We start from the raw sequence: 14,614 nt of genomic DNA, 5'->3' as shown, positions 1-14,614 counted from the left end.
CTGCCCCCCAGACGCTGGCTGCCTGGGGGTCACTGCTGGGCTCACTCTGGCACTCCTCGCACTTTGGCGCTGAGACGATTCCTGCTCCGTCCGAGTCCTCTTCTGGAGAAATGGCCCAGGTCTGGGTCTCTGGCTAAAATAAGCCTCCAAAGGGATCATAAAGAATGTAGCCTGAAGACCCTCCACAACTCAGTGCCTTTTGTTTACTAAGGGCTAACCCAGGAGCCATCTCTTGATGTCCAAAGCTCGCCTGTGAGCTGGGCAGGCACCCTCACCCCACTCCCACAGGCGGGGCCGTTCCGGGTGGGGAGCAGGCTGATGCGTCCGAGAGATTTGCCTGTGATCACACCCGTGGGGAAGCTGGATGCCGACTCTAAATCCCGAGTTCTTTCTGTTCTCGTGAACTGGCTTCATTTCCCCCATTTTAAAAGGCTGTATTTTCTAATTTATAATCCCATTTTGAACTTTAATTCTTCTCTTTAACAATGTTAGACCCCTTTCTGGAAAGGGTATTGGGATTGCCTCCCACCGTGCATTCCAGGGGTAGCAGCCAGGAGCCCGTCCCAGCTGCAGGGGTAGACAGGCCCTGACTGGTCTAAGCCCATGGGAGCCTGTCTTTCTCCCGGCTACAGTGATCGGTTCGTGGAGGGGCCATGACCCAAGTTGGACTTTTGTTTAATGATTGGAAAAGAAAGGCCCTTTCCCACCTCAGTGATGAATAAGGAAGTTCGTAACAGGGCGTTTGGCAGCCACCCTGTGACCATGAGGAGAGGCCACTTCTACCACATGGGAGAGAGAGACAAACAGGCATAAACGAAGTCTTTGGTGGTAGCCCTGAGGCAATAAATTTCCCCCATGAGCAAAGCTGACTTGGGTTATATTTTCTGTCACGGCAACGAAAGGCAAGTTAACGAACCCTGGTTACCTCGGCAGGGAGTTTGATAAGGGTGTCCTCCTTTGCGTTGCCTAAGTTGTCAACAAAGCTGTTGAACAGGAGAGCAGGGAAACATAGGGACATTTGTTTCACGAAAGAACTTCAGGGTGCTCAGAACACTGTGAGGTATTTGACTGGGGACTCAAACAGTAGTGCCACCCTCCCTGCGCCTCTGTCACACCTGCCTTGCCGCTTCCAGATCTTTCGTGGTCCCCTTGGCCCGTGGGGTCTGGAGCTCTGCTCAGCACCCCGTGCGCCCCCTCGCCACTCAGACTGGGTCTGTCCTAGTCCCCACCTCCGTTCAGTCACACCGAAACTTAGTTCTGCCAAATCCCATTCCACACTAGTGACCCTCACTGCCTTCCCAGTGAGCTAATTAATCTGTTCGTTCATCTGTTCAGATTCCCTTAACAGAAACGTGTTGAGCACATGTGGTATTAGTCAGATTTCTTAGGAAAACCCACCCTAACTAATTTAAGCAGCAGAGGGCTTATTAAATATAAAGAATCTGGATCTGATATGCTAATATTTTGTTGAGGATTTTAGCATCTATGTTCATCAGGGATATTGGCCTGTAATTCTCTTTCTTTGTAGTGTCTTTATCTGGTTTTGGAGTTAGGATAATGCTGGCCTCGTAAAAAGAGCTTGGAAGTGTTCCTTCCCCTTGGGTTTTTTGGAATAGTTTGAGGAGGATGGGTGTTAGTTCTTCTTTGAATGTTTGGTAGAACTCCCCTGTGAAGCCGTCCAGGCCAGGGCTTTTGTGTGCTGGGAGCCCTTTGATTACTGCTTCAACTTCATCAGCAGTCACTGGCCTATTCAGGTTTTCTGACTCTTCCTGATGGAGTTTTGGCAGGTTGTATTTTTCTAGGAATTTGTCCATTTCACCCAGGTTGTCCAGCTTGGTGGCGTATAGTTGTTCATAGTATTTTCTCACAATCCTTTGTGTTTCTGTTGGGTTGGTTATTATAATCACCTCTTCCATTTCTGATTTTGTTTATTTGGGTCCTCTCTCTTTGTTTCTTGATGATTCTGGCTAAAGGTTCATCAATCTTGTTTATCTTTTCAAAGAACCAGCTCTTGGTTTCATTGATCTTTTGTATTGTTTTTTTAGTCTCTATGTCATTTATTTCTGCTCTGCTCTTTATTATTTCCTTCCTTCTGCTTACTCTGGCCTTTTCTTGTTCTCCTTCTAATTCTTTAAGTTGTAGGGTTAGAGAGTTTATCTGAGCTTCTTCTTGTTTCTTGAGGGAAGCCTGTAGTGCTATGAATTCCCCTCTCAGGACTGCTTTTGTTGTGTCCCATAGATTTGGAGTTGTTGTGAATTCATTTTCATTTATTTCCAGGAAGTTTTTTTATTTCTTCCTTGATCTCTTTGGTAACCCATTCATTGTTTAATAGCATGCTATTTAGCCTCCATGTATTTGAATGTTTTTTAGTATTTTTATTGTAGTTGATTTCTAATTTCATGCCACTGTGTTCTGAGAAGATGCTTGATATGATTTCAATCTTCCTGAACTTGTAGAGACTTGTTTTGGGTCCTAACATGTGGTCTACCTTTAAAAATGTCCCATGTGCCCTTGAGAAGAATGTATATTCTGCAGCTTTGGGGTGGAATGTTCTGTAAATGTCAACCAAATCCATCTGATCTACTGTGTCATTTAGAGTCACTGTTTCCTTGTTGATTTTTGTCTGGAAGATCTATCCAGTGAAGTCAGTGGGGTGTTAAAGTCTCTGACTATGACTGTATTGCTGTTGATCTCTCCCTTAACATCCTCCAGAAGTTTTTTTATGAATTTAGGTGCTTCGATATTGGGTGTATATATGTTTATCAGGGTTGTATCCTCTTGTTGGATTGGCCCCTTTAGTATTATGTAATGAACTTTCTTGTCTCTCATTATGGTCTTCATTTTGAAGTCTATTTTGTCAGATATGAGTATTGCTTCCCAGATTTTTTCCATTTCCATTTGCATGGAAAATTTTTTTCCATCCCTTCACTCTCGTCCTGTGTGAGTCTTTTGTTCTGAGGTGGGTCTCTTGTAGAGAGCATATATTTGGGTCATGTTTCCTTATCCATTCAGCCACCCTATGTTTTTTTATTGGAGCATTTAATCCATTTACATTTAAAGTTATTATTGATAGATACTTTTGCCATTTTAATTCTTTATGCCTATGTTTCTCTCTCTCTCTGCTTCTGCTTCCTCTTACCTCAGCCCCTTTAACATTTCTTGCAGTGCTTCTACTTCGACTTCAATTTCAGCAGTCCCTTTAATATTTCCTGCAATGCTGGCATGGTGGTGATAAACTCCTTTAGCCTTTTTTTTGTCTGGGATGCTCTTTACTTCACCATCTATTTTGAATGATACCCATGCTGGATAAAAGTCTTAGTTTCAGATCCTCGCTTTTCATTACCTTGAATACCTCATGCCATTCCCTTCTGGCCTGTAGAGTTTCTGATGAGAAGTCAGCTGACAGCCTTATGGGAGCTCCTTTGTAGGTAACAGATTTCATTTCTCTAGCTGCCTTTAATACTCTCTCTGTGTCTTGAATTCTTGGCATTTTAATTATGATGTGTCTGGGCTTGGGCCTCTTTGGATTCTTCTTGCTTGGGACTCTCTGTGCCTCCTGAACTTCAAAATTTTATATGGAGCCCAAAAAGACCCTGAATAGCCACAATCTTGGCAATCTTGAGAAGGAAGAACAAAGTTGATGGGATCACAATACCAGATATCAAGTTATACTATAAAGCCACTGTAATCAAAACAGCCTGGTACTGGCACAAGAACAGACATATCAATCAGTGGAACAGAAAAGAGAACCCAGAAATTGACCCAAGCCATTACACTCAATTAATATTTGACAAAGAAGGCAAGAGCATACCGTGGAGTAAAGACAATCTCTTAAATAAATGGTGTTGGGAAATTTGGACAGGTACATGCAAAAAAATGAAACTAGACCACCAACTTACACCATACACAAAAATAAACTCAAAATGGATAAAAGACTTAAATGTAAGACATGAAACCATAAAATCCTAGAAGAAGACGTAGGCAGCAAAATCTCAGACATCTCTCGTAGCAATATGTTTGCTGATACATCTCCTAAGGCAAGAGAAACAAAGGAGGAAATAAACAAATGGGACTGCATCAAAATAAAAAGCTTCTGCCCAGCAAAAAAAAACCCCATCAACAAAACCAAAAGGGAGCCCACTGTATGGGAAAACATATTTGCCAATGACACATCTGATAAAGGGTTAATACCTAAAATATATGAGGAACTCATACAACTTAACAAACAGAAGACAAACAATCCAATTAAGAAATGGTCAAAGGACCTAAATAGACACTTCTCCAAAGAGGACATACAGATGGCCAAGAGACATGAAAAATGCTCAAAGTCACTAATCATCAGAGAGATGCAAATTAAAACCACAATGAGGTATCACTTCACACCTGTAAGAATGGCTCCATCAACAAATCAATGTACAAGTGCTGGCGAGGGTGTGGAGAAAGGGGAACCCTAGTACACTGCTGGTGGAAATGCAGACTGGTGCAACCACCATGGAAAACAGTATGGTGGGTCCTCAAAAAATTAAAAATGGAACTGCCTTATGACCCAGTGATCCCACATCTAGGAATACATCCTAAGAATCTTGAAACACTAATCAGAAAGAATATACGTACCCCTATGTTCATAGCAGCACAATTTACAATAGCTAAGATCTGGAAACAGCCCAGGTGCCCATCAGGAGATGAGTGGATAAAAAAGCTCTGTGACATTTACATCATGGAATACTATGCAGCTGTGAAAAAGAAGGACCTCTTACTCTTTGGGACAGCATGGATGGAACCGGAGAGTACTATGCTAAGTGAAATAAACTAGTCAGAGAAAGACAAGTGTCATATGACCTCAGTCATATGTGGAATCTAAAGAACAAAATAAACTGATGAACAAAATCGATCCAGAGACATAGAAGCATGGAACAGACTGAAGGTCTCAGAGGGAAGATGGGGGTGGGGGAGTGTTGGCAAGAGATTAATCAAAGAACTTACATGCTTACAAGCATAACCTATGGATACAGACATTGGTATGGGGAAGGCCTGGGGGTGGTGTGGATGCAGGGTGGAGGGGATCAATGGGGGGGAAAAGGAATACTTTCAGCAATAAAGATAAATTTTAAAAAAAAAGGTATCTGAAGAAAAATTAGGAAACTGGGCTTGGATGCTACCCAGCTGGGAGCAGAGCAGCCAGGAGGCACATCTGACCACACCCCTGAGCTTCTCGGCAAACACTACCATCACCCGCGCTTGGCACTTAGACATTGAGTCCTGGATTCCGGAAGCTTCCCTGAAGCTGCTGCAGAAAAGCCAGATGCCTTTGTTGCCACACCGTCCTGTAAATCTGGTCTTCCTCATGGCCATCACCCTCCTTGCTCCCCTCCAGAGCCCACACAGGGGTGTCTGCTACATGGGGCTATGTGTCAGGCAAAATATGAGTTGCAAGAGAGAGTAGGAAATGTAATTGTATAGGAAGTAAAACTAGAACGGGGGTTGTCATGAGAGCAGAGTGAGACAATTTGGTTTCTGCCACATGTACTGGGCGCTGGGCACTGTTCCAGGCAGTGGTGGTGGAGCAATGAGCACGAGAAACAAAGTCCCTGGGCTTCTGGAGAGAAAGTCTCGCAGAGAGCAGATGACTAACAAGTTGACAAATAAAACTCCAGATAGTGCCAAGTGTCAGAAGAAAAATAAAATGGTATAACAGCTTGGAGACAGGGCTGTTGCTTTTTATAGGGATTCAGGGGAAGCCCTGCGAAGAAATGAAATTTTAGCAAAGATGTGAAAGATGAGAGGCGGGAGCCTGTATGAAAATCTGGAGCAAGAACGTCCCAGGTGAAAGAAACAGTGAGTTCAAAGGCTGTGAAGTGGGTGTCAGCTTGGCATGGCAAGGGCAGTGGGAGCAGTGAAAGTACGACAGAAGGTGAGGTCGGATAGGTAGACAGCAGCCAGGCCGCACAGGAGCTGGGCCATGATTCTGAGTGTATCGCAAAGGCTGTAAGCACGGCAGTGACTTGGTGTAACTTACATTTCCTAAGGATCCCTCTGGCTGCCATGTGGAGAGGAGACCCTGCGAGGACAAGAGGAGACGCCAAGGGACTGGTTCAAGGACATGTGCAGTTGTCCAAGGAAGGGATGACGGAGGATTGGTCTGGAGTGGTGGCAGACGGGTGGGAAAAGTGGTCCAGTTCTGGGCATGCTTTGTAGTTAAACCTAATAGAAAAGTGCTCTGGATCGGATGTTGGAGGTGAGGGGAAATGAGGAACGGTGCCAAAGAGTTTGGACTGAATCAGTAGGTGGATGGTGGTGCTACTAATAATAATGGGTCAAGTCCGGGAAAGTGTCAGGTGTAGGGGTAGAGGAGAGAGAAAGCCAAGAGCAGACATCCCCCGATGCAGAGTTGCCACGGGGATAAGCTCAGGGAAGAGGCGACGCTGATGATGTGAACGGGGGAGACATCAGGATACAGACGTGTTTAGAGCCAGCGGATTGGATGCACACACAGAGGAGAGAGTGCAGGTGGGAAGGACAGGCGCGAGGACGGAGCCCTGGAACACTCCAGTGTTTATCACTTGGGAAGAAGAGAAGGAAACGTTCATTAACCAGAGTCTGAAGAGAGATGGAAACCAGGAAAGTGTGGCGTCCTGACTCCCAAGTGAAGAATGTTTCCTAAAGCAGGCAGTGACCCAGAAGTCTAGCAGTACGGCAATCGATGCTGTTGGTTCAATGGGGGCTACTGATGACCTTGCAAAGAGCCGCCTTAGTTTAATACTGTAGTGGGCATGCAGGACGGGATTGATCCAGGTGAGGGGGAGAAACTGATTAGAGGAGAGAGGGATTAATCGTAGGAGCAAAATGGGTAACAAGAGAGGAAGGAGAGGGTGGAGGGCTGGCCGTGGGCAGGAGCAGGACCGGAACTGGAGGAAGCGTAGGATGTGGATTTGGCGCCAGGCATGAGGTGGTTCTGGTCAGGCTGCTTACAGCTGGTTAGAAGGGCGTGTGGCCGTCAGCCCAGGCTGAAGGTGGGGGAGGTGGGGAGAGGACTCTGGATAGAGGTTCGAAACAGAAGGATCAGATGTGACAGCCTCATTTCTGAGAGTGGAAAAGTGATTTCTTGAGAGAAATGCCACAGGATTTCTGGTTTGTAGTGAAATATGTGGTCATGGATATAAAGCAAGACCAGTGGTATAAGTTGTATGTTTTTGCTCAAAACAGCCTTCAAAAGGAAGGCTCCCATCTTGGTTTGTAAACTAAAGGAGCAGAAGAAGTTCTGATGATAGGGGTTGCACACCTGGGAGGAAGGAACACTAGAACAAGGGCAGGTGCTGGTGCCCCTGAAGTCACATCCGTGGGTGACTTATTGCTGGTGCTTTGGGATGGGCATCCTAGCACTGGATTCATCTTCCCAGGAAAACCCTGAACCCCCAGTGGCTCCTTTTGGGGACAACCCACAGCAGCCTTTCGTTCATCTCCCATCCACCCATGTAGTTCCTTCCTGTTAAGTACCTAGGACACAGGAGTGAGATGAGCAAGCCTTGGTGGGACCAGCATAAATGGCCCCTATCACTTATGATGCACTTATTATGGGCTGGGTACCGCTCAAAGGAATTTGTACATTTAACTTTTAATCTTCCCAGCTACCTATGAGGTAGGTTCTGTTTTCCCGCCTATACTACAGATGAGGAGACCAAGGCAGAGATGTTGAGTGACATGACCCTGGTAAGGCTAGAATTTAGACCTGGACAGCCTGGCACCAGAATCTGGGGTCTCCACCACTACCCCTTACTGCATGGTGTGCGCGTTTTGTTTGTTTGCTTATGAATCTGTAAGTTTCATTTTTAAAAAATTACTCAGAAACATGTATACACTCCAGTGAGATATTAGCACCAAATTAAATTTTACATTTCAATCACCAATTAGAGATTCACCTTCATGAATAGATGCATTTTATAAAGCTGAGATTTTTATCATTCTAGAGACAAATAAAGTGTAATTTTCTCATCAGGTGTCCAACTATTTCAAATATCAAGGGCTTTAAGCACAGATCTGCTGGAAATTTTATAATTAAAATCAAATCACCAGCCCGGCCAGAGTGGTTCAGTTGGTTGAGCATCGCCCCATGCACAGAAAGGTTACCAGTGTGATTCTGGTCATGGCACATGCCCAGGTTGTGGGTTCGATCTCTCACATCAATGCTTCTCTCTCTCTCTCCCCAAGCATGCCCTCAGGTTAGGATTAAAAAATAAACCACCAGTGAAGAGAGGCAACTTCTAATAAATCAATATGTAATTTTTGTTGTCAAACTAACATTTAATTTTGATTTGCTGACAGATTTGAGTTTATTATTTTGAGGCCCGCTATATTAGTTAAAAATTATTTCTTATTTCAAAGTCTTAAAAAATATCATTTAGACCATTTTAAATTTTTACTTTTCTGGTTAAGGCTACTTCGGGCATAGAAGGTATCAAAATGATACTGATCCGCCTCTTTAACCTTGAAGATGAGCAGACAGACCGCGTCTGCTAGGACTTCTCAAATCGGGCGTGATTTCCTCTGGAGTCTTTACATGAATCTCCCCGTGGCTGAAACAGCACCGGCGTGTCCGGTTCTGCGCAGGCCAGATCGCGTGTCCGGAGTCGCAGGTCCTCGCGGTGCATTTTCCCTGCAGTTGCTTCGTCCCACCCCGGCCGTCCCTGCCCCGAATGCTGTGACGTTTCCTCTGAGCCCGAGCGCTGGGCGTCGCCCTGCCCAGGTTCTTTCCCTCTGCATTTGCACTGCAGCTGCGGCTCAGCTGTCGGACGTGCGTTTCTGCTGAGCTGCTGGCGTTGTCTCTCTGCCTCCCCAGGTCATCATCGCCCTTTCGGAAAAGCACCGCTCGCACATCCCCTACCGGAACTCCATGATGACCAGCGTCCTGAGGGACAGCCTGGGCGGGAACTGCATGACCACCATGATCGCGACGCTCTCTCTGGAGAAGAGGAACATCGACGTATGTTGTCTTCTTTCTGGAGCTCTCAGTCTGAGTGTTTATTGTTAGTCTGTGTGCTGGAGTTGCAGGTCCCAGGTGGGTTTCCGTCTTTTCAGCCGGAATAGGGTCTGCCTTCAGGTTAGAGGACACCCTACAGATTCACAGCTTTGGGGTATTGGCCGGCGTTATAATTACCCCATTTGAGAATTGACTTCACATGGCACAGGATGGTCTGAAGAAGCCTCATACACAAATTTTGAAAGCCCTGCTGATGGGCTGGTTAGTTACCTTAACCAAAGACATGCCAGAGGAGACCCATCAGCTTCTCCTGCTCCATTTTTCCTGGCTACTAAGATACCTTGAAGTCATCTCTGAGATGTGTCCCTCAGCATGTCGCTGGGCACAGTACCCAGGATGCTTTGGTAGAGCTGGCTACTGAATGGTTTTCCTGGGTTGTTTTAGAGATAGCTGACATTTCATGCATTTCAGTTTAATGCCTGGGATCCAGACTTTCTGAAAGGAAGTGGCAAGACAAGGCCGAGACCCATGTGCACTGTAACAGACCTCGATGCCTCTCTTGTTCGTCTGTACAAATATTTCCTTTGTAGTCTTTCATGCTCATGGATCACGGTACCTGCTCAGATTATGATTTGCATATGTGGTTCTGCTGTAACAGTCAGTAGTTGAGAAACACATAGCAGTTGGCACCTAGGACCTCAGGACCTCCCACACCTTTGGCACTGATCATTTCATTAAGCCCAGACAACACTTTAATAAAATATAATGTTCAAGAGCAAAACCCCCTAATCTGGAGGCATGTTTCCTCATCGTGTTCCGTAGGCGTCACCCTTTAGATGCATCTTGCTCCTTTGTCTCTCTGAGCTGTCCCACTTTAAGGCATTGTTTTGCTTTCTTAGGAGTCCATATCCACCTGCAGATTTGCACAGCGGGTGGCGCTCATAAAGAATGAAGCTGTTCTTAATGAAGAAATTGACCCCAGATTGGTAAGCAACTTTTAACTGACTGTATTAAAAAAAATGAAAGTGCTATATCAAAGATTAGCTGAACTCTGGGGGCACTTACCCCCCGAAGCAGACGATGTTCTGAGTCCTGGGAACATATTGACAACAACCTTATGAGTAGATGCCATCTCCAGCTCCATTTTACAGATGACAAGTCTGAGGCACAGAAATGATAAATAACTTGCTCAGAGTCATGGTGCTAATAAGTAGCAGAGCCAGCATCCAGACACAGGCAGTCTGACCCAGGGCCCGGGCACATACCTGCAGTCCCCCGTTACTCCCCCAGGAGGGCGTGCGTGAGTCCTGAGGGCCTAGCAGCGTGGTCATACTAGCTACACTTACATGCAGGTTGCAGCCTTTCTTTTTAGAGACAACAATAATAATAGACCATCTTGTGAAAAGCTTGTAGCGAAAAAGAAGTCCTGGTGGTTATTAAATAGAACCGTATTTGGCATAATTGTTCTGTTACTTTTCTAGAAAGTTTTAACGATTAATACTGGTTTGATCCATGGAGAAATGGCCAGGCTTCTAGTTTTATAACAATGAATTGTGCTTTATCAAAGTGCTTTTTTAAGCCAAAACTATTGGTGACACATTTCAGCTACTCATAAACGCAGATACCTTCTCCATCTAAATTATCAGTCTTCCATAAATGAAATGAAATATGGAATCAACTCATGCCAACACTAAAAATGCTGAAATAAAATAGTTCAGTTTTGTCCAAAAGCAATATCTCTGATTCACTGTTCCCCATGCTGACGACTTCCTCTTGGTCGCCTGCCCTTCCTCCCTGAAATCCCTGCACTGCAGGGTGGAGGAGGCAGAGGAGGGGTCATGAGCCTGGCTCTGTCCTCGCCTCGCCTCGGCCTCCGGAGCCCCCATGGAGTTCCCTCCAGGGGAGACCAGTGCTGAGGCAGGAGCTATTCCCAGCACAGCCCTGGCCAGAGCCAGCATCCCGCGGGTGCCCTGGAAAAGGAGGCAAAATTCGCAAGAATGGAGTCAAGTGGCGCCGAACCCCTAGGATGGATGTTCCCGCTGGCCCAGCCTGCGGCAGCCCTGTACCTGCCGCCAGGGGAAGAGCGATGCGTGATTAGCAGGAAGCCAACGCTTGGTTTCTAATCGAAGGAAACAGCATATTAGACACTGGCTCTTTCCTTCTTTCTTTCTTTCTTTCTTTCTTTCTTTCTTTCTTTCTTTCTTTCTTTCTTTCTTTCTTTCTTTCTTTCTTTCTTTCATTTGTCTGGAGAGACTTCTTTGAAGGAACTTGAGGGATTTGAAGAAAGGTAAACATCATCAAGTGTTGCTGTAGATTTGTGAGGAATTTAAAACAACAGGAACTCTGGAGTCCAGAGCTAATAGCTGGCAATGGAACAAGCTGAGGGCCTCTTGGTGCAGGACGGCCTGGAGACTGACAAGTGGTGTTTCCTGGCCCCTTTTACAGTTGCTTCCAAAAACCCCACATTACTATTCACTATTTTATGCACAGGGCATTTCTGAAGCCCAAGTCACAATTGAAAATTTGTTCTCAAAACCACTTGAGTGGAATTTCCTATATCTTACTCTCAAAATTTAATGGCAAATGTGGACCAGCCCTGTGAGATTGGCTCAGCAAGGGCTTGACTGGCTTTCTTTACAAGAATTAGTGCTTCAGAGAGACAAGGTGATAAAAGAACCGGGAACCGGCCAGAGTCTGCGGTCACTGGGCACGGGCCAGGCCTCCTCAGGGTGGCTCTCATCCGAAATTCCTGCAGTCATTCGAGGGGGAAGTGTGACTGTCTTAATTTCAAATTCGGGAGAAGCTGGCTTAGTCGTAAGATTTCTGTTCAGGAAAACAGGAGATACTTAGTTAGATTTGACTTTGAGGCCTCAGGACAAGCGGAGAGCGCGGCATCGAGATGGATTTGGCAGAGGGCGGCTGCGAATGAATGACCCGCGTAGCTGCCGTCCAAGGGTTTTCATTCTGCTCAGCGTGGTGAGTCCAGGGATGTTTCTGAAAAGTAGCAAACAAGCAAAACCCACTTGATTCTGCCCATTTAAATGAAATTCTAGGAACGCCGACATGTTCCCACTCTTCCTGCCATCTTCTTTGGACCTCTGCCCTGTCGATGTGATACGGATAACATGACACCCACCCCTACAGAATTTAACGAGCATCTTCTGAGAGTGCTGTCTGAGGCTGGAGGATTCGGGGCCTTCTCCAGAGCCCAGAGACAAGCCGAGGCTGCAGTTGTCATGGGGGGGAAGGGCAAAGGGGGCTTCAGTACAGGCACAGAGGCCAAGGCCCTTAGAAGGTGATGAGGAGCCAAGATGTCTCTTTCCCCCCCCAACATAAAGCCAGTGAAAGGCTGAGCCTGGGAGGAAACAGTCTCTTCACTGGCCTAGGGAGGTGCTGGGGACGCTTGTCTGCCTTGGCCTGGGCCCCGAATCGCGCTTCCTCTGAAGGCGAGAGGTCCCAAGGCCCTGCCTCACATGAGTCTGAAGTGCAGATTTCCTCAGCAACCTTGGTCTAGTAACCCCCAAGCCAAGAAGTTAGAAAATAAACAAGCAAATCCAAAAAGGATAAATACAGAAATTAAAAAGTACAAAATGAGCAACAACAGAAGCCAAAGCCAAGATACAGTGGAGAGAAACAGCAAACCTGAAGTTTATTTTTAATAGAGTAATAAAATCAATAAATCTCTGCAAACACTAATGAAAAAAAAATCAATAAAGACAGCACAAATTGATATAATAATATTTGGAATGCAAGGGAGACTTAACAGGTACAGTGAATATCTGAAAACAATAACACAGTACTTTGAATGACTTTATGGTAGAAGTCTGAAAATTTAAACAAAATAGATAACTTCCTAAAAACATAACACTGACACTAAAGCAAGAAAAATTTTAAAACATGAATAGATCTACAACGAATAAATAAATTGACTCAATAATAACAAAGCTACCAAAAAGAGAGAAAGAGGGAGGAAGGGAAAGAGGGAAGGGCCAGACTCAATGTCTTTTTCACGTTCACCAAAAATATATTGAAGGGAGAATAAAAATTGGATTTAACCCGCTAATTTTTATTTCAGGAACTTTGTATTATGATCAATCATATGATCACTAACATATTATGTGGTATCATGACCTAGTTGTGTTTATTTCATGTATTGAAGGATAATCTATCATTAGAAAATAAACAAATGTGTAGTAAAAGAAAAATAGCCATTGGAAAAATAAACACCAAATTTAGGCCCAGCCGGCGTGGCTCAGCAATTGAGCATCGACCTAGGATCCAGGAGATCGAGGTTTGATTCCCGGTCAGGGCACATGGCCGGGTTGTGGGCTCGATCCCCATTAGGGGGCGTGCGGGAGGCAGCCGATCAATGACCCTCTCTCATCATTGATGTTTTGCTCTCTCTCCCTCTCCCTTCCTCTCTCTGAAATCAAGAAAAAAATACACAACATATTAAGCACCAAGGCTATACAGGACCAAGGCTTCAAAGAGTCTGTAATGTTTTATTTCTTAGGCTAAGTAGTGGGTACCAGGGTGTTCTTAAACTTTTGTATATCTGAGGTAGTTCATACTAATAAAAAATTACACGTTAAGGTGATTGATTACATTTACAATTTAAAAGAGAAAACTTACATGTTCACATCACTAGATGCAGAAAGTATTTAATAACATTAAGCATTCATACGTAGCTTGAAAAGGCTCATCAAACTTTGAATATAACTGAATACCCTTAAAGCGATTAAGGGTATCAACCAAAACTACAGTAAACGTTTTAAAGGTGAAATGTTAGAGGCAATAAGACAAGAATGAAATGTTTTGTTTTGTTTTCTTTCCTTTTACATATTTAATCATCTGAGCATAAAAGTTAAATAGAAAGAGCTAAGTTGTAAGAGTTAAGCAAAATAAAATGAAACCAAATATTCTAAACCAGGCACTATATACACCATTTTTCATGTCATGCGGAAGCACTGTACTTGGAAGTCCTAGTGGACAGAAACTTGTTTTTTAAATTAATGAGGATTTGAAAAAAAATGAAAAACATCTATTATTACTTGCAGACAATTTGATTGCATATATAGAACATCCAAGAGCATTTAATGATAAGCAGAACCAAAAGGATGTTTGGAAAATTATTTGGTACATAATCTATATATGAAATGAATCACCTTCCTATACATCAAAGCCAACAGTTGGAAAATGCAATTTTACAATAATTGCATTTACAACAAAATTTTTAAATTTATTTTAATCAAATTTATTTCCTGTTAAAATTTGAGAAGGGCCTTTGGCAGAATTTTACAAGCTGGGTCTAAAATGTATGTATAACAGCAAATGACCGAGAACAGACAAGTCTATTTTGGGAAAGGACAAGATGGAAGGGTCTTGTTCTGTCTAGATGCGGAAATTTCTTGAGCTGTAGTAATTAAACAGTGTAGTTTGGCGACACATATAGTCAAGTAGACAAATGTGTTTAACCAATAGCCCAGAAAAAGACACATTAATATGTGGAAACATATTATATAACAGAATTATAATAGCAGACCTTGCATGGTTAACCATATTAAAAATAAATAAAAAATAGCTCCATATCTTATACTTTACACAAAATGAAATCAACCTAAATGTGAAAAGCAAAGCTTT

At 44.1% G+C, this 14,614-nt stretch overlaps 1 protein-coding gene across 2 annotated transcripts in view; it reads left to right on the top strand.

The window, feature by feature from the left end:
- KIF6 (kinesin family member 6) overlaps window positions 1–14,614 on the top strand; it is a 335,606-nt gene that overhangs the window by 123,773 nt on the left and 197,219 nt on the right. For both annotated transcript variants that reach the window (XM_081140158.1, XM_081140157.1), the window contains exons 8-9: window positions 8,834–8,977; window positions 9,874–9,960. In XM_081140158.1, the coding sequence (XP_080996284.1) occupies window positions 8,834–8,977; window positions 9,874–9,960 (231 nt within the window). The remainder of the gene's footprint in view (window positions 1–8,833; window positions 8,978–9,873; window positions 9,961–14,614) is intronic.

This window comes from Miniopterus schreibersii (assembly GCF_964146895.1).
Source record: "Miniopterus schreibersii genome assembly, chromosome: 6".
Classification (NCBI taxonomy): Eukaryota; Metazoa; Chordata; class Mammalia; order Chiroptera; family Miniopteridae; genus Miniopterus; species Miniopterus schreibersii.
This window is presented reverse-complemented; position numbering and strand designations above follow the sequence as displayed.